The sequence below is a fragment of the Eubalaena glacialis genome, chromosome 1 (genome assembly GCF_028564815.1).
Source record: "Eubalaena glacialis isolate mEubGla1 chromosome 1, mEubGla1.1.hap2.+ XY, whole genome shotgun sequence".
NCBI lineage: Eukaryota > Metazoa > Chordata > Mammalia > Artiodactyla > Balaenidae > Eubalaena > Eubalaena glacialis.
In genome coordinates, this window is record NC_083716.1 from 113777383 (window position 1) to 113793783 (window position 16401).

General features: G+C 61.5%; 1 protein-coding gene across 5 annotated transcripts in view; it reads left to right on the plus strand.

The window, feature by feature from the left end:
- The first annotated feature begins 1694 nt into the window (after positions 1-1694).
- Positions 1695-16401, plus strand: part of BIN1 (bridging integrator 1) — a 57076-nt gene continuing 42369 nt past the window's right edge. For all 5 annotated transcript variants that reach the window (XM_061183032.1, XM_061183028.1, XM_061183029.1 and 2 more), the window contains exon 1: positions 1695-1912. In XM_061183032.1, the coding sequence (XP_061039015.1) occupies positions 1829-1912 (84 nt within the window). In that variant the 5' untranslated portion in view covers positions 1695-1828. The remainder of the gene's footprint in view (positions 1913-16401) is intronic.

Consider the following 16401-nt stretch of genomic DNA (forward strand, 5'->3'; position numbering starts at 1 on the left):
AAGAAATCGCTCTTAGAGAATGGTTAGAAAAATGCCAAACATAAAATTAGGAGGAGAGGGACCATGAGGTGAAAGCTTGATGAGCTTTTAGGAGAAAGCTGCCTTAGAAACTGCACTGTTTCGGTTTTGTTCTTGTAACTCAGGAATCGGGCATGAGTTTATAATTAATAATGATTTTGACAAAATGCTTTCCCCTCATGCAGTGCTTGGTGCTTTTCCTGGCATGCAGTTCCGTGTATCAGCTGAGGGCCTTAGTGCTGGAGGGCCTGGGCCTGAATCTCTGCTTATCTCTTTGACTTCCAGCAGCTGCAGAGCCTCAGTCTGTCTTTCTGCAAAAAGGAATAATAATAGGCCCGGAGAACTGAAGTCCTGAGTACTCCTGGGGAAATACCAGAGAAGTAGCCAGAGAGGTTGCAGAGGAGCCTTACCGGGGAGCGCAGGCCAAACCTTTTTTTCCTGGGCCTCGGTTTCTCCATGAGTATGGCAGGCTTGGTGTATGGTCTGCAAGAGCCTTTCCTGCTACTCCCAGAAGCCTCCAGGGGACCCCTGCCCTGGCTCCTGCCTGGGTGCTGGACACGTCCAGGCCTCCTCAACAGGGCCTCCAGGACTCCTCTCAGCACTCAACTCAGCCCACATCCCTGGGACCCGCCCTGACTTCCAGGGCAGCAAAGTGCTGTGGCATCCTTCCAAGCCCCTGACATGATTTTGGGGAGGGGTGTGGGTGGGATCAGTAAACCCAATGCATATTTATTAATTTTGAACAAGTGTCATTGGTCTGTTGGCAAAGTTGTCATCGGTCGGTTAGCAATAACCTTATCTTCTCTTCGAATAATGACAATTACTCATTTTTCTTCCAGCAGGGCATAGGAGACCACCCAGTGTATAGTGGTTGAAGAGCCTGGGAGGTGGAGTCAGAGGTCTGGCTCCAGGCTTCTCTGTGCCTCGCTTGCAAAACGGGAGAAATACTAGCACCTACTTCATCGGGCTGTCCTGGACACTGACCGAGATAATGCCTGTCGAGGAGGCACTCAGCAGAGTTCCAGGCACACAGGAAGGCTCAGTACTGTAGGCTGCTGTTATCCTAATAATTGTCCGCAAATTAGAAAACCGAGCGCCTGGCTGGCAAGGGACTAGGCAAGGGGGACAGTTCACAGGTGGCGCCGTGAGAACCCAGGTCGAGAAGGGTGAACCTAGAGGCCAGGAGGAGGCCGAGCGTCGAGAGAGGGGGCCAGAGGTGAGCCCCGGGAAGGAGAGGCGGCTCCGGCTGGGCTGCGCGCTCCAACCCGGGCTCGCCTTTCGCCACACACTTTATCTTTGATTTTTGAAAGCACCCTTCTCCTCCATCTGGCCTCCTTTCCGGGGCTGCGGAAAGGAAAGACGGCCCGCGGCGGCGCCGGACCCAGGCCTGTCGTGTTCGTCCCAGCCCCGGGGCGGTGTCATCGGAGGGTCCCGGGAGTCGCGCTCGCCACCTCAGCCGCTGCGATGGTGGGCGCCGCTCCCTCCTCGCCGGCCGAGTGGTTCCGGCGCCCGGGTGGCTCTTTAAAAGGCCGTGTCTTGTCCGGAGGGGGCGGGCGGGGGGCGCTGACCGCCGCCGGAGGCCCGGCCCCTCCTCCCTCCCCTTCCCTCCCCCTCCCTCCGCCCGTCCGTCCCTCCCACGGTCCCCGCGTCGCTCGCTAGCTCGCTTGCCGGGCGCACGCTCCGCCTCCGCCAGTCGGCTCGGCGATCTAGTGCGCGGCGTGGAGCGGGAGCCCGGGCCGGACGCGCGGCCGGGGGCCGGGGCTCGGGGCTGGGTAGATCGGCGCCAGCCACCGGGCAAGCCTGAGCCGCAATGGCTGAGATGGGCAGCAAGGGGGTGACGGCGGGGAAGATCGCCAGCAACGTGCAGAAGAAGCTCACTCGCGCGCAGGAGAAGGTGAGCGAGCCCGAGCCCCTGCAGCCGCGCCGTCCGGACACCTGTCCCCCACCCCCGCGCCGGGGGCTGGTCCTGACCCCGGGCCGGGCGCTGTCACCTCCAGACGAGCGCTGCCGAGGGCCTTCGGGGGTCCACAGGCTGCGCCCCCCGGCGCTCTGGGTGCCCTCTGCCGTCCGCGTCCTCCGTCTCCTCTCACCCCCGGCGTGGGGCAGGAGAGGGCGCAGCTGTCCCTTCACCCCCGCCCCCACCCCCGCCGCTTTGTATCTTCGCGGCACCTCTGCAGAGGAGCGGCGGCCCCGCTCTTCTCCGGGCGCGAGGTCCAGGCTAACCCCGCCCTGGAGGCCGAGGCCGGGAAGCTGGGAGGCGAGGTGGCGCCCCTAGCCCTCCGGGACCACTTGGGCCCTGCGGGCGGGGCCGGCGCTGGGGCGAGGGGGGGTCTGCCCCTTGTCCCCAGGGTCGCTTAGTTCCGGGAATCCCGAGGCTGCCCCTCCGCTCGCGGGTGCCTGCGCGCCGGCTCCAGGCCTCTGAGCGCTTCCTGCGCCCGTCGTTCCCTCCTCTCCACCCGCCGCTCCACCTTCTGTCCCCGTGGGCCGAGGGAGGGGTCAGGTTTCCTTTCCCGAGAGGTGCCTGCGGCCTGGAAGCTCCGGCCCGGCTCCCGGGGAGCAGAGAGCTGCGCACCCCGCCGGAGGTGCCCTCGCCGGAGCAGGGGCTTCGTGTTTCCGGCCGCGGGGGGGAGAGGGTGGCGGCTCTGGCTTTGGGAGCCCGCGGCCGGGGTGGGGAGCCGGCCCGGAGGAGGGACGGCAAGCCGCCGGGAGTGTGGAGGGCCCCGCAGGAAACCCGACCCCTCGGCGCGGAGAGCCACTGTTTGCAGCCGGGGCTTCCCGTGGCCCTCGGACTGTGCAGGAAACGCAGGATTGGGGGGCAGGGGTCCGCGCCCGCCCGGCTTGCTATCCCTAGCCGCCTCTGGTTTATTGAATTGGATCACGCCAGCTGCTGACGCCACTTCCCCTGCCGACTCCAACTCTGAAATCTGAGATTGCAGAATCAGTGCTGCTGCCAGGGTGGACCCCCATTGCTCCCCTGGCCGGGTCTGTCCCCTCTGCCGCCCGATCCCGGAGACCGGCCGGCCTTCCCCCGCCAGGCTTGTGGCTGTTTATAAACAATGACTTTTGCAGCTGAGACCTGCGGGCTCCCTAAGGATGCAGCCACGTGACAGTGGGGGAGGGGGTGGGGGTCGGGGTGAGAGCGGCGGCGGCCTCTGGAGCTTCCCCCGCGCTTCCCTCCGAGTCCTGCCGCTCATCCTCGTGGTCCCGGGCTCAGGAGGTGGGTGGGTTGCGTAGAGGGAAGGGCCCTCAGCCAGACTCCAGATCTGGCCTGTCCTAGCTGTCCTCCTCCCCTCCCCAGGGCGGGACGAGGGATTAGAGTACCACAGATAGCTGGCTGGGGGCTGGGAAGGCTTCAGTCGCCCAGGTTGGGGGGGAGGGGAGGGGCAGATGCCTCCGCCCTTGCTCCCCGCACCTCCCCTCCCACGGCTGGGTAATCCATTTAGGTGCCTGGAGCAGGCAGCTCTGGGTCTAAGCCTGCTTCCTGCCCCTGAGGGGCTGAGGAAGATGAATGGGAAGCCTAGGGAAGGCTGAGGCAGTTTCCCTGCCCCCAATCCAGTGACGTCCCTAGTCCTCCCCGGCTCCCCTTTGCTCTGGCTGTGTCCCCTTTGCCCTACTTGCCTTGTTTCTGCAGCAGCATCTTTCAGTAATTTCAGGGGCAGTAGGCATGGGCTGTATCCCCTCCGTGTACGTGGCGAGAGGTCATCATTGACCCCACTGAGCTGCCCCCCCTCCCTCCTTAGCCTCTGTTCTGTGGCCATGGGCAGTTGGTTGACAGCTGGTCAGCTGTGGATGCTGGCCTTGGCCAAGAGCTGGCCCTGCCCGAGCCTGGGCCTCGTGGGACTGGAGTTGCTTAGCGCGGTTGCTGCTCTCTGCCCCGTGGGCTCTGGTTGGGAGGTCCTCCCCAGCGGAAGCCAGAGCAGCACCACGGGCATCCTGGCCGAGTCTGGGAAAGCAGCCTCCCCTGTTGGCCCCGCTGCAGCCCCCTCCCAGGAAGCCCCATGACTTGACCCACACCAGTCTCTCCCCTCTGCCCTCCGGAGGCTCAGAGTCTGCGTTGCAGCCTGGGTGCCGCTGACCTGGCTATCTCCTCGGCATCTTCAGGTGGCCCTCAGGACCACGTCTAACTTGCAGTGTCAGTGGTCTCATAGGCACCCAGCCCCTGGCCCCACCTCGCCTTGGTCAAATCTATGAGTAAAGGGGCAATTCCAGTGGTCCTGTTGCCACGGCAGGGTATTTCCTGAGCAGGAACAAGTAGGAGCTTGGGTGGAGGGCCTAGGTTGTATCTGCATAGGAAGAAGGGCCCCCATCTCTCCTCTTCTTTTCCTCACCCTCGATTTCCCCCCATGTCCTCCCTGCCCAGACGTCCACCAGGATTCAGAGGGGGACGGTGAGGTGTGGGAAATCTTGCCCGCTGGTGCCTGTGGAGCCAGCTCTCCTGTCCCCCAGCTCAGTGACTCCCCCCTGGGCCCTGGCATTGCCCATTGACCCGGCAGCATCCACCACTGGTCTGCGTGCTCCCTGGGGGTTGGGCAGATCCGTGTGGGCACCCAGCATTCACCTGGCCCCAGCAGGTGCAGAGTGACTGTTATGAAAAAACAAGGGCGTTTGGGGGCTTGGCTTGGGAGCCCTGACGCAGGCTCTGGGTGGGCTGATTTATCCTGTGTGTGCTCCTTGGCCTTCCCTCATTCAGCGAATCCCTCCTGGACCTGTGCTGTGTGCCTGGGCCTGAGCTGAGCCCGGGGTGCTGCGGGGAGCGGGGTGCTGCGGGGAGCAGGGTGCACGTGGCTCTGGCCGGCGTGGAGCTTACTGTCGTAAGGTCCTGAGGCCACTGGCCCTGGTGTGAGGAGGGCGTGAGACCACAGCGGAGGGCTCCCCGGGGTCCACCAGCCCAGCATGGCACCGTCACCGCTCACCTCCCAGCCCCCAGCTGCCCCCAGGGTGCTCGGGTGCGGAGCATGTGCCTGGAGTTCGGACCCGGGTACCATGAGGTCATCTTCCCGTCGCGTTTGGCTTGTCGGATCCTCTATAAATGACTCTGTCCATTTTTGGGCCTCAGTAGGTGGCTGGGCAGAGCCAAGTTGGGGTGGAGCCTGGGTCAGATGACAGAGAAGATTAGGGCTTGGTGGGCTGGGTCCCTGGGGTGATGGGACGGTTGGGGAGAAGGGACAGGTGAGGTGGGGGTATGCTCTGGCCTGCTTGCCCCGAGGTCCACTGCCCAGAAGTCCTCGTGGGGCGTGCGTGAGAGAGGCCGGCCTGTGCTGGTGGAGCCGGGCCCACAGAGGGCGCAGGGGAGGAGGCTCTGCCCCCTGTCTGCCCCCCCCTCACTGGCCCGGCGCTGCTGGGAGTGGGGAGGCCTGGCTCCGAGGGGCAGGGCCTGGGGCTGTCCGTGGACGGAATAGCACTGGCGTGTCACAGCAGAGGCTCCCTAGAGGGAAGGTGCGGTGGCAGTTATTTATGGGACCCTGACACATGGCCGTGATGGGGCCACGCTCATCTGGGTGGTCAGGGTCTCCCGTGCCGTAGCCATGGAGGCCTCCCCAGTGGGAGCCAGGCCTTTGCAACCAATTCTTATGCTCACAGTGGCCTTGAGAGTAGCCACGCCACACAGAGGGCAGGGGGCAGGGAGCCCGCCGGGTCTGCTGGATGGCCTCTGAGGCCCCGGGCCCCGGTCAGCAGTGGCTCTCCTCCCCCCCGACTTTCCACTCTCCTCCCCATCGGGGCGTCTCTCTCACCCCTGAGTGTCCTCTCTCTTGTCCCCTCCCATGTTGGCTTTGCCTCCTTCACTCTGTACCTCCCTGCGCTGTGTCTCTTTCCTCTGATCTTACACAAGCGTTTCTGCACCTCTCCAGGCTCGGATCAGCTTCTCCCTGAACCCGAGTTATTTACGTAGATGGTTCATCTTGCCAGCGCTGGAGAGAAGGCTCCAGAGCTAGGCGTCATCTCTGGGTGGGGTGTTTCTGGGGGCTCGGTGGACGTTTGGCTGAGGCCTGTGGGTGTGGGGAAGTTGCAAGCGTGACCTCCAGACTTCCTGGGCCCCGGTGGGCCGGGGTGGGCTGGGCCCCAGGCGTGAGCTGAGGCCCCGCTCCATCGAGTCTGCTGGCTCGTGGCAGGGCCCAGGCAGGGGCTGTTTTGCCCAGGTCGGCTCACTGGGCTGTCTGGGGCCTGGAGGAGGTGTTGTGGGGGGGAACAGCTGTGGGTCAGGGTGCGCGTGGAGTGGGGGAGTGAGCCGCTGGTCACCCAGGGAAGGGGTGGAGTGTGTTGGGAGCGGAGAGGGCTGGCTGGGCCGTAGATTTGGGTTGGACGTGATCAAGTCTTGAATGCCGGTGGGATCTGTGGATGCTGTGGACGCTCAGAGCGGCTGAGGCCTCAACTCTTCACCCTCCTTCTTCGCAGATGACCTCGCCGTGTCCCCTTCTCACCTTCGCTCTCTGGCATTGCCCAGGCCCTTGCCCCTGGATGAGGCGATCTCCGCCCAGCTCGCCCCTCACCAAGTTGTGCTTCTGTCCCCCCTTCTGCCTTAGCCCGGCCTTGCCTGGGCTTTTTCCATGAGGTTCTAGAATCCCTGGGTCCTACCCAGGGGCGTGTCAGAGACAGAGCCCGGGCATGGGCTCGGCAGGCAACAGGTGGGGATCCTGGGTTCCCCTGACCAGCCAGGACCTTGGGCAGATGGCAGGACCCTCCTGGGCCCAGTTCCTTCATTTGTGAAGTAGGGGTAATACTGGTTCCCCTTCACACGCCCGTTGTGGAGAGTAGGGCCTCGGACAGTTGCCTGTCACACAGCAAGTGCTTAGTGGGCAGAGCTGCACGATGACCCAGAGACCTCCCTCCCCGCCAGGCCCTTGTCCCAGCCCTTCTCCCTGGAGTGTCCATTACAGGCCTCTGCAGACAGCTAATCCCTGCTGAGCTCTTGACGGATCAGGGTGTGTAATGTTGTCCCAGCCCAGGGTGGTATGTGTGCGTGTGTGTGTGCAGAGGAGCGGCGTGTGGCGGGGGGAGGGAATTGCACAGTTCCGGGGTTGGGGCGGGAACTGGACTCATCTGCACGTAAATCCAGTGGCCCTGGGTAAGTGTTCCCCCCACTCTGGGCTTCACTCTGGCCATCCGTAAAGTGATCACGGGGTTTGCTTCTCCATTTACTTGAAAAACCCACTGTGTGCTGGGCACCATCTTGGTTCTGTAGGGCTGAGCAAAACCAAGCCCCCGCCTGCCTGGAACTGACGTCTCGTTGGGGGAGACACTCAAGAAACTAAAAGTCTGGTGGCAGGTAGATGCAAGAGCAGGGCAGCTTTTCCTCAGTGGAATGTGATGGCTCAGATCAGCCTTTCCGGAGCATTCCAGGGCCGGGCGCTCACATGGTGCAAGGGATTGGTTTGGGGAGAGGCTGAGCAGAAGCTTCTGGCTCCAGGTGAGAGGGCATCTGGGGGATGATGCCTTCCTGTTTGATGTCACCCTGCTATGTGGTTTTCTAAAGCTCCTTTTTTTTTTTTTTTTTTTTTGGCGTGGCATGCGGGATCTTAGCTCCCTGACCAGGGATCGAACCCGCGCCCCTGCTTTGGAAGCATGGAGTCTTAACCACTGGACCGCCAGGGAAGTCACTAAAGCTCCTTTTTTGGCAAGTCTCCTTTTGGGATTAAAAATGCAAAGAAAAGGGCACCAGAGCTGAAGGGCACTGACAGTGCAGGCCAGGGCTGCTTTGTGGGTGGGGGTTCTCACCCAGGATGTAAGGGGAGGTGGGAGGGGCCAATAAAAGAGGAGGAGGGAGACACCAAAGATGGCCCAGCCTGGGGAGGACCACTTACAAGATTTTCACATCAAGCAGCAACTCAGGGTAGTGGCAACCACTCTCTAGGGAGCTGGATTTGAATCCCTTCCCACACATTACTACCCTTGGGCAGGTCACACTGACCTCTCTGAGCCTCAGTTTCCTCACCTGAAGTCAGTGGTGAGAGCCACAGAGAATGCTGTGTGGATTAAATGGACACAAGTGAAGGGCAGGGCTGGTGGTTCTTGTGCTGGGTATGGGGCATGCCTCGTGGGACCTGGCTGGCATCTGGGGCTCCTGGGGCCTCCCCAAAGAGGCTGCCACCTCCCAAAGAGGCCACATGGTTCTGGACCGTGCAGCGAAGCTGGCTTAGTGCCAAGGGCTGGCAGGGGTCAGGGCTGGGGAATTGAGAAGAGAAAGGCAGGCTCTTCCTGTCCCAAGGGAAGCCTTTGTCAAATATTAACTTAAAAATAACCTGGTTTGTTGCACACCTGCTGAGTGCCAGGTGCTTGGTGAAAATTCTCATCCTCACTGCAAGCAGGGGAGGTCATTATGATACCCATTCAGCAGATGAAGAAACTGAGGCTCAGAGCAGTGGTGTGACTTGCCCATGGGCTGTACTGGTCCACTGTCTGGGGTGCTACCTCTCCCTTGGTGACTAGGCCCTCAGGCCATGGGGAAGGCCTAGACCATGCAGATAAGATGCGGATCTCTATCCAGGAGGGAAGGCCTGTCTGGGGGAGAGGGGTGTCATTTGACAGATTTTGGTCCCAAGACCTTCTCCCCCATTAAATTAGATCTGGGGCTGCTTGTCTGCCCCTGGGTCCCCACGTGGGGTCTAAGCTTATACTTTGGGATGTGGCCTTTCTGTTTTGGGGGTGTTTGGTGGGCCCTGGGGTGAGGGGACAGCCTGGGGTTTCCTGAGGCAAGTCTAGGGACGGGAGTTCCTACCTGCAAGTGAGGACAAATGAGGTGATGTGTGTGTGTTTTCCCGAATATGAAAGTGCATCCGCTTTACTCAATATAAAGGAACACCCTTTATCCTGAGATTGTATCTACTTTTGTTCATATTGTTGCAACAGTGTTTCTTTTATGAAATGATGGTAATTCTGGTAGTTTCGTAATGTTTTTGGGGAGGAAATAGTCATAATGCTGACCGCACCCCCCCGCCCTGCAAAACGCATACACACACACAACACGCACGCACGCACGCACGCACGCACACACACTGGGAAGATTTTCCTGGTGTGGGATCTAAAAGTCTGGGGCCCAGTGCCCTGGGGCAGTTTGCTGCCCACCCTGTGGACTGGCCGCCTGGAGCTGGGGTGTTGTGGGCTGCTCTCCTGGGTCCAGGCTTGAAGCAGGCCCGTGGTGGCCTGGGGCAAGCCCCCTAGAATATCTGCTCCACAAGGGTGGGTCCTGCCTGCTGCAGTCGCTGTGGTGCCCCCAGCTCTGCACACAGTAGCTGCTCAGTGCTTCCTTGCTGACTGGATGCTTGGATTCTTCAGGCAGGTAGAGGCAGGCTGACGGCTGGCAGAGGCCCGGGAGGCCCTGGGTTCAGGGTGTAGGGTGGGAGGGGGAAGGGCAATGTGGCTGCAGGATTTCAGGCCCCCAGAGAGCACAGGAGGCATCACAGCCCAGGTCTTGGGGTCAGGTGCAGGGGGCGCATCCGGCCCTGGCACAGGCCATTCCGAGGGACCCCTGGGCATCGCTGCAGAACCTTCTCCGGCAGTAAAATGTCTCAGGGCTGTGATGCTACCCTGAGCCTGGGGCTGCAGTGCTTGGGCCCAGACACTCGAGTTCTCAGGAGTGGGCTGGGCCCCTGCTGGGGAGCCCTCCTTGGCTTCAGGCCAAATGCCAAAGAAGGGTTGGCCTGGGCCGTCTGCAGGGGTCCTCTTCCGACCTGAGAAAGCTTTGAGGTGACCGGGGTGCCGGGGATCCCTGACCTCTGGGTCTGTGTGATTTGCTAGACCTGAGACTCACTGCTGCCCTCAGACCCACTTGGGCTTGCTCTCGGCTGGGCCTCTTCCCTCTGCCTCCTGGACCTCACCTTCAGCCCCAGTCCCTGACCCCAGGTCCCAGTGCCACGGCAGATGGGGTGGGATTGGGGCCACAGCACTGGTGGAGGGTGGGTTTGGAGCCTCGGGGTGGGCATCGGTGCTGAGACCTGTCCATGGTGCCCCTGGGAGTGGGCATTTGTGCCCCGCCCCCCCCCATGCTGTGCCCAAGCCTGGGGTGACCGGCTGGGTCTCTGTTGCTGTCCCTGCTCTGTGGACAGGGGGCGAGCTTGCAGACATCTCTGCCTCTGCAGTGCAAGGGCCGCAGTAAGGCGGGGGCTGAGCCCCAGGGGCTGGGAGTGAGTGGGCGGCAGCTGGCAGCAGCCACTGCAGTGCTGGGGGGAGGGACTTGTCACTGTTGTCACTGCCGGTGGGGCTGGGGCTCTCAGGCCCTCAGAGTCCCTGCAAGCCCCCCCATCCTGGAGCCCCCGGGGCACCTTTGTAGGGACATTCGAGCTGGCTCCTCGCTTTAGATGCCTGGACTTCTGGCGCTGAATTAGCTCCTCTTCCCCTTGTCATTCTCTCCTTCATGGCCTGCCCATTGTGGGCCAGAGGGCTGAGGTCTGAGGGCACTGGGAGGAGAAGAACTGGCCCCTGCCCTCCAGGAGCTCCCAGCCCCACACCCAGTGCCCATCACAGCACTGGGGGGAGGTGAGGGGAAGGACACTGGGGTCCTGAGGAGCCTCCCATCAGGCCTGAGCAGTCAGGGAAGACTGCTTGGAGGAAGTGGCATCCCCTCTTGAGGGAGTGACCTGGGTCAGGTTAGAATCCAGCTGTGCCCAAGAAGGCACGGGGGGGTCTGGGGCAGGGCTGCCATCCTGGAGTCCACTCCGTCAGGGCTGGGGTCACAGCCTTCCTGGAAAGGCTGCTGTACATCCTGTACCTCCTCCCGGTGCGTGCAAACCTGCTTCTCTCTGTTTTGAGGCCACAAGGTGACACTGCAGAGGGGATGACACTGCTAAGCCTGTCGAGCTGGACAGCTGGGAGGGGGTCAGTGGGTCAGTTCACCCCTGTTCAAGGCACCCCAGGGTGCTCCGCCCTTTGAGGCCAGACCAGATGGCCAAGTGGGGGTGCCCTAGGTCTTGGATCAGAGCCGGGGAGGGTCCTCAGAGGACGAGGGGTCATGCCAGCTGGTGGGAACGCTGGCTCGGAGTGCAGACTGCAGGGTGAGGAGTGGACGACAGTAAGGTAACATTTTGTGGATGAGGCTCAGGGCCAGCGGCTGGCTGGTGAGGGGTCCAGGTCTCCACCCAGGCCTGTGCTTGAGGAGCTTTGCAGAGGCCGTGGGGCCGGAAGGCGGCTGGGGTGACGGGAGCGCCTTGCCAGCCCTTTTTCCGACAGCTGCTGCTACTTTCTTTGGACCTTTTGGTCACCTCGGCCTCTCCCCAACACTGCGACCACCATGCTGGAGCCCTGGCGAGCCGGGTCCCGTCGCTGGGCCCTGAGGACAGACCTGGCCCGGGGAAAGCTGGGCCGAGGGGTCTCCCTGCTGCTCCCACCCCGGCCCCATGTGGCCGCCCCTACTTCTCTGCTCTGAGACGGCATCACCTCTCTCAAGACGTGTCCTCCAGCCTGTCAACAACTATCTCGGGGCCAGATGTGGGTGATGGAGCGGACGAGGGTGCTGAGCTGGGCCCCGGACCCCTGGCAGGTGGGCAAGAGTCAAAGAGAGATTGAACAAGGGAAGGGGAAGAAGGAGGTTGGGGTGAGTGCGGGAGAAAGACAGACCTGGACAGAGAGAAGGGAGCATAACCCCAGTGACCACCCACCCGCTCTGGGGTCCTGGGCAAGTCATGCCCTCTCTGAGCCCCTATTTCCTCCTCTGTAAACGGGAATGGGCTTGTGGAGAGGGTCCAGGAGGAAGTGAACATGACCAGTTCCCAGTGCCTGGTGGTGGTGGAGGAAGTGATGCGATCAGTGCCTGGGGAGGGAGGACACACAGCTTCTGTTCCAGGGAGTGTCTTGGGGAACCCCTGGGAACCCACAGGTAGGGACCATTCTGGCTTTTGTGTTCTGATGACCAGATTCTTGAAATTGAACTGCAGTGCATTTTTGTTTCCTTTTTTTCCTGTATAGGCTGAAAACACTAAATCGGGAGGGGTGGTGTCGCCTCCCCCAGGAGGGAAGCCGGAGCCCCCCTGAGCCGGAGCTTGATTGAATGGGTGGGGGGAGGGCAAACGGTTCCAGGTGGGCTGGGTTGAGGGGCCTAATGAGGGGAGGGCCCTGGGGACATAGGTGAGGGGTCTCCCATCATTCATTCATTCATTCATTCGAGGAACCCAATGCATAGCAGAAAGAGCCGGGGCTTGAGAGATGTGGGTTGAACCCTGGCTCGGCCGCCGAGCCTCAGTTGCCCACCTAGGAACTGGGAAGCATGAGATGCCCCTCCCAGTGAGGGAAGGTGAACTCCAGGACTCCTGTAAGCGATAATGGTGGAGCTGAGTTCTGCTGGGTCCAGCTGGGTCTGGATGATTCTGGAGGGGAGGTCAGGGTTAGCATCTCCGTGGCATTTTGTGGTTTACTGAGAACCCTCCCACCTGCTGTTTTTCATTTGTTCCTCTCAGTGACCTATGAGGTTGGCGGGACTGGATTATGGTTCCACTTGGCAGATGAGAACACTGGAGCTCAGGGAAGCCCTGGGATTTCCTCCCTCCCAGTCTTGGACTTGGCCCCAGGTTGGCCTTTCCTGGGAGCTGCCACCCCCATCCCTGAGCGGGGAGAGGGTGGTTGGAGGATGCTTGGAAGAGATTATTGTAGTGCAAATGTGAATGCTGAAATGTTTTCCATTAAAAATCAGTGGGTGGGGGCTGCCTTTGTGGGGCGAACACCTGGGGAGGGGTGTGTGTGTGGTATGTATGGGGGAGGGGGGCTGGCCTGCTAGAGGAGAAGGTGACCCTGCAGAGCCACCTTGGGACTTTCCACATGGCCCCTGGGATCCCCCATGACTCCACCAGGCAGGTGGGGCAACCTGGCTTCATGCAGGAATCAGGGGACACCAGAAGGTCAGGGTCGGATGTGGAAGGAACTGTCCTGACCTGACTCCCAGGGGGAGCCTCAGGTGGAGACAGACCTGGGTGCAGATTGAAAACAGAGTTGGGGAGGGAGGGGAATCCCATATCGGGGGAGGGGAGGGGAGACTTGAGGAGGAGTTAATGGCCAGGAATACAAGTGGAGTCTTGATCTAAACGGAGAAATAGAATCCACAATTAATTGGGTGCATTTGCTGAACCTGGGACAGGATGAAAATACTGTTGTTTGAAATATAAACTAAGCCAGGAGCTAGTTTATAAGCTTAGTGTGTGTGTGTGTGTGTGTGTGTGTGTCCCCGCCAAAGACTCAGCGGAGCAGTCTGTTCTGGAAGTGGGTCTGTCTGGGCTGGAATGTCACCACCTTCCCCAAGTTGATCAGCCCAGGGCTCCTGGTGGAGGGGACCATGGGTCTGGCAGGGGCCACAGCCAAGGGGGGGTCCTGGGCCCTTCCTGTGGGCCTCGGGGGTCGGCGCTGTCCTGGGTCTGGTGGACCAGGTAGGGGCCATCCTGGGACTGCACTGAGGAAGCTGCCCCGAGGCGTGGGTGCAGGGCTGCAGGGCCGCCTGGGAGAGCTGAGTCAGCACCGTGGGAAACCCATGGTCAGCAGCAGGACAGAACCTGATGCCTGCGTCCCAGCTTTGAGTCCGTGACCCTGTCCCACTGTGTGCGCTGTGGGCGGAGGTGAGAGACCAGGAGAGGCCACACCCACATCCTGCAGCCAGCTAGCGCTCTCCGGAGCCTCGTGGTGGGGATGGGGGAGCCAAGGGCTGTCAGCACACCGGAGACCCAGGATCCGAGCTCCTGCTCCCCTCCCCTCCACTGGGGACTTGGGCCAGTTACTCAACCCTTCTTATTTCGATTTGCTCCGCCATACAATGGGGTGACCGTCCTCCCTGCTAGACCCAAGTCTTCAGTGGTGGAGGCTGGTCCCGCTGTGAATGTGTGATCCTGACACCCGCACATAGTAGGCACTTAACGCTGAGTTGGGGTGTGAGGCTCCCGTGCACGAGGGATGGAAAAGGCTTCTCGGAGCATTTTATACAGCGTGGCAGGTGGAAGGCCCATGTTCAAATCCCAGCCCTGCTCCTCCCAAGCCCTTGACCTTGGGCAAGTTACCTGTCCCCTCTGAACCTCGGTTTCCCTGCGTGTGAGGATTTAATGGGGGAAGAGGTGTCTCCATTTCACACCCGAGGACACTGAAGGTTGGGGTTACAGCTCGGGTGGGGTGGGGGTACTGAGGCTCCTTGGCGGGCGTGGGGTGTTCAGCTGCGCCCATGCCCTCCGTGTGTGTCCAGTTGGGCCATCCTGCCCAAGTCCGGGCCAGCCTTGGCCCAGCAGTGGTGGAGTCATCCAGGCTCAGCTTGGGATCCAGATGGTGAGGCCTCGGGGGAGGAAGGAAGGGGAAGGTGTTGCCCAGCGAGGGCCCGGCAGGGGCCAGGTGACACCGCGGACCCCCTTCTCACCACTTTTAGGCCTCCCCCCGCCCCTACTCCCTCTCCCTGTCAGCTGCAGGAATCCCTTCCAGCTTTTAGATGCTCCAGAAGTGTCCAGAGCTGTAGCGTGGGCTGGCCAGGAGCCGACCTCCCGGGGTCTGGGGCTGGGCGTCCACCCCAGGCCATGCCCTGCACTGCTTTTTTCTGCTCTCCTCCTTTGGCACATTGCTGTGATTTTGTGTTTTTTTAAAAAAGAAATGGGTAACTCTGGCAACTCAGCTGTCCCTTGCTGTTGAACTGTGTTTCTCCTGGGAAAGCGGGCCCTGGGGCAGGAAAGGAACAGGTGGGTGTGAGCAAGCTCCGCAGCGGGCCCAGACGGTGAGCTGGCACTGGCTGTGATTCCTGGGGGCCAGGGCCCTCTTCTGTGGGTGGGTGTGGGGAGTCTCTGCTACCCCTCCGTGTCCACACTGCCTCAGCTCTTCTCGGGGAGGGAGGTGGGTCAGACCCTGAAGACCTCCTTAGCAAGATAGACTCCAGGGCTGATGCTCTGCCCCAACCCTGGGAAACCAGAGATGGAGGGGCCTTTTGCGCTCACCTGGTCCTTACCTTTGAGGGTAGAGATGGGACCCTGGGTGGTGACCTGCCCAGACCTCTGGCGGCCCCTGCACCGTCCCCTGTGGTCTCCGGGCTGGGAGGGGGAGGCCCCAGCTCCTGCCCACCGTGTGCTGATTTCCTGCATCTGCTGGGCTGGGAGGACCAGTGCCTCCCCCTCAGGCCCCTCCCTGCCCACCGTACTTCTCTACCCCGCCCCAGCCCAAGACCGGTGGTGCAGGGTTAGCAGGAGGGAGCCTGGGAAAGCCCCTCTTGTCCCCTGACAGTCAGCCCCTCTGCCAGGGGCGGGGCCACCACCGGACTCCCACTCTGGGCCCCTCTTGTTTCCCGCACCCTGGTCTTGGCCCTTGCTCTGACTGTGCTCCCTTCCAGCCCCTCCCAGCCCCCTCGCAGCCTTCCCCCATCCCCTGCTCTAGTGGACAGCAGTGGCCCTGGCCCTGGGCCCTGTTCTGCTCTGGGGCCCTGTACCAGTGAGTCCCCAGCCTTTGATTCTGCATCTGCAAAGTGGGGTGTCCTTACAGGTAGTGGCAACTTGGAATCAGGCCAGGGCTGAGTTAGGGGAGCCCTTAGGACAGCTCCTGGGCAGCCGAGGGCCTGGGAGGGACCACAGGGCCGGGGTGGGGAGAGGTGCGGGGAGGGGGGAGGGGGCCGGCCCCCCCCCGTGCTGTGTCGTGGGCAGGGCGTGTGTCTGCACTTGGCAGGACTGGGTGAAGCTATTTAAAGCTGACTCTGGGCATCAACTCCTTTGAGTGACAAAAATAACAACAATAATCAAAATAAAAGCACTAACATGTTGGGAAAAAATACCACATGTCTTATGTCCTTTAGGTACTCTTTAATAGTTCCAGGTTCACAGATGTGGCCATGGAGGATTCCGAGTGGTAAAATGAATGAATAGCCTGGTTGCACATTTAGGCCAAACAGACATAGGCAAAGGGCCAAGGGCATTCAGGGGAATAAGTGAGGCCTTGTGCCTGGGGTGGGGGTCAGGGAAGGCTGCCTGGAGGAGGTGATGTGAAGGGCCGGCTTGGCCTGGCGTCAGTAGGGAAGTGGTTTCCTGATGAATATCGTGGAGGTGGCCGTGGTCCTGCCCCGGTCAGACCTTTGCTTGGCCCCAGGCAGGTGGGTGGCGGTGAGACCTTCACCTCCCCTGGCCTGGCTCTGGGTCTGTGCTCTGCTGAGTTGGGGGCTGGGCTCACGCTTTGCTGCTTCTCCACACAGGCTGTTCCCCCAGGGAGCCCAGCAAGCAGCTGATGAGGGGCTGGTGGGAGGTGGCTGGGCTGGAGGGGCAGATTCCACCCCTCTGCTGATGGCCGGCGTTGTGGCGCCTGAGGCTGAGAATAGCACCCACACTCGCATGGAGGGGACAGGTGGGCCGGCGGTGGCTGGGGGTGGGTGGTGCTGACGTCTCTGAACAGGTGGTGTGGAGGGCTGGACGCAGGGCGGGGCTGTGCGTGTCCTCCGCTGGCCCCACCCAGCACGGACGCAAG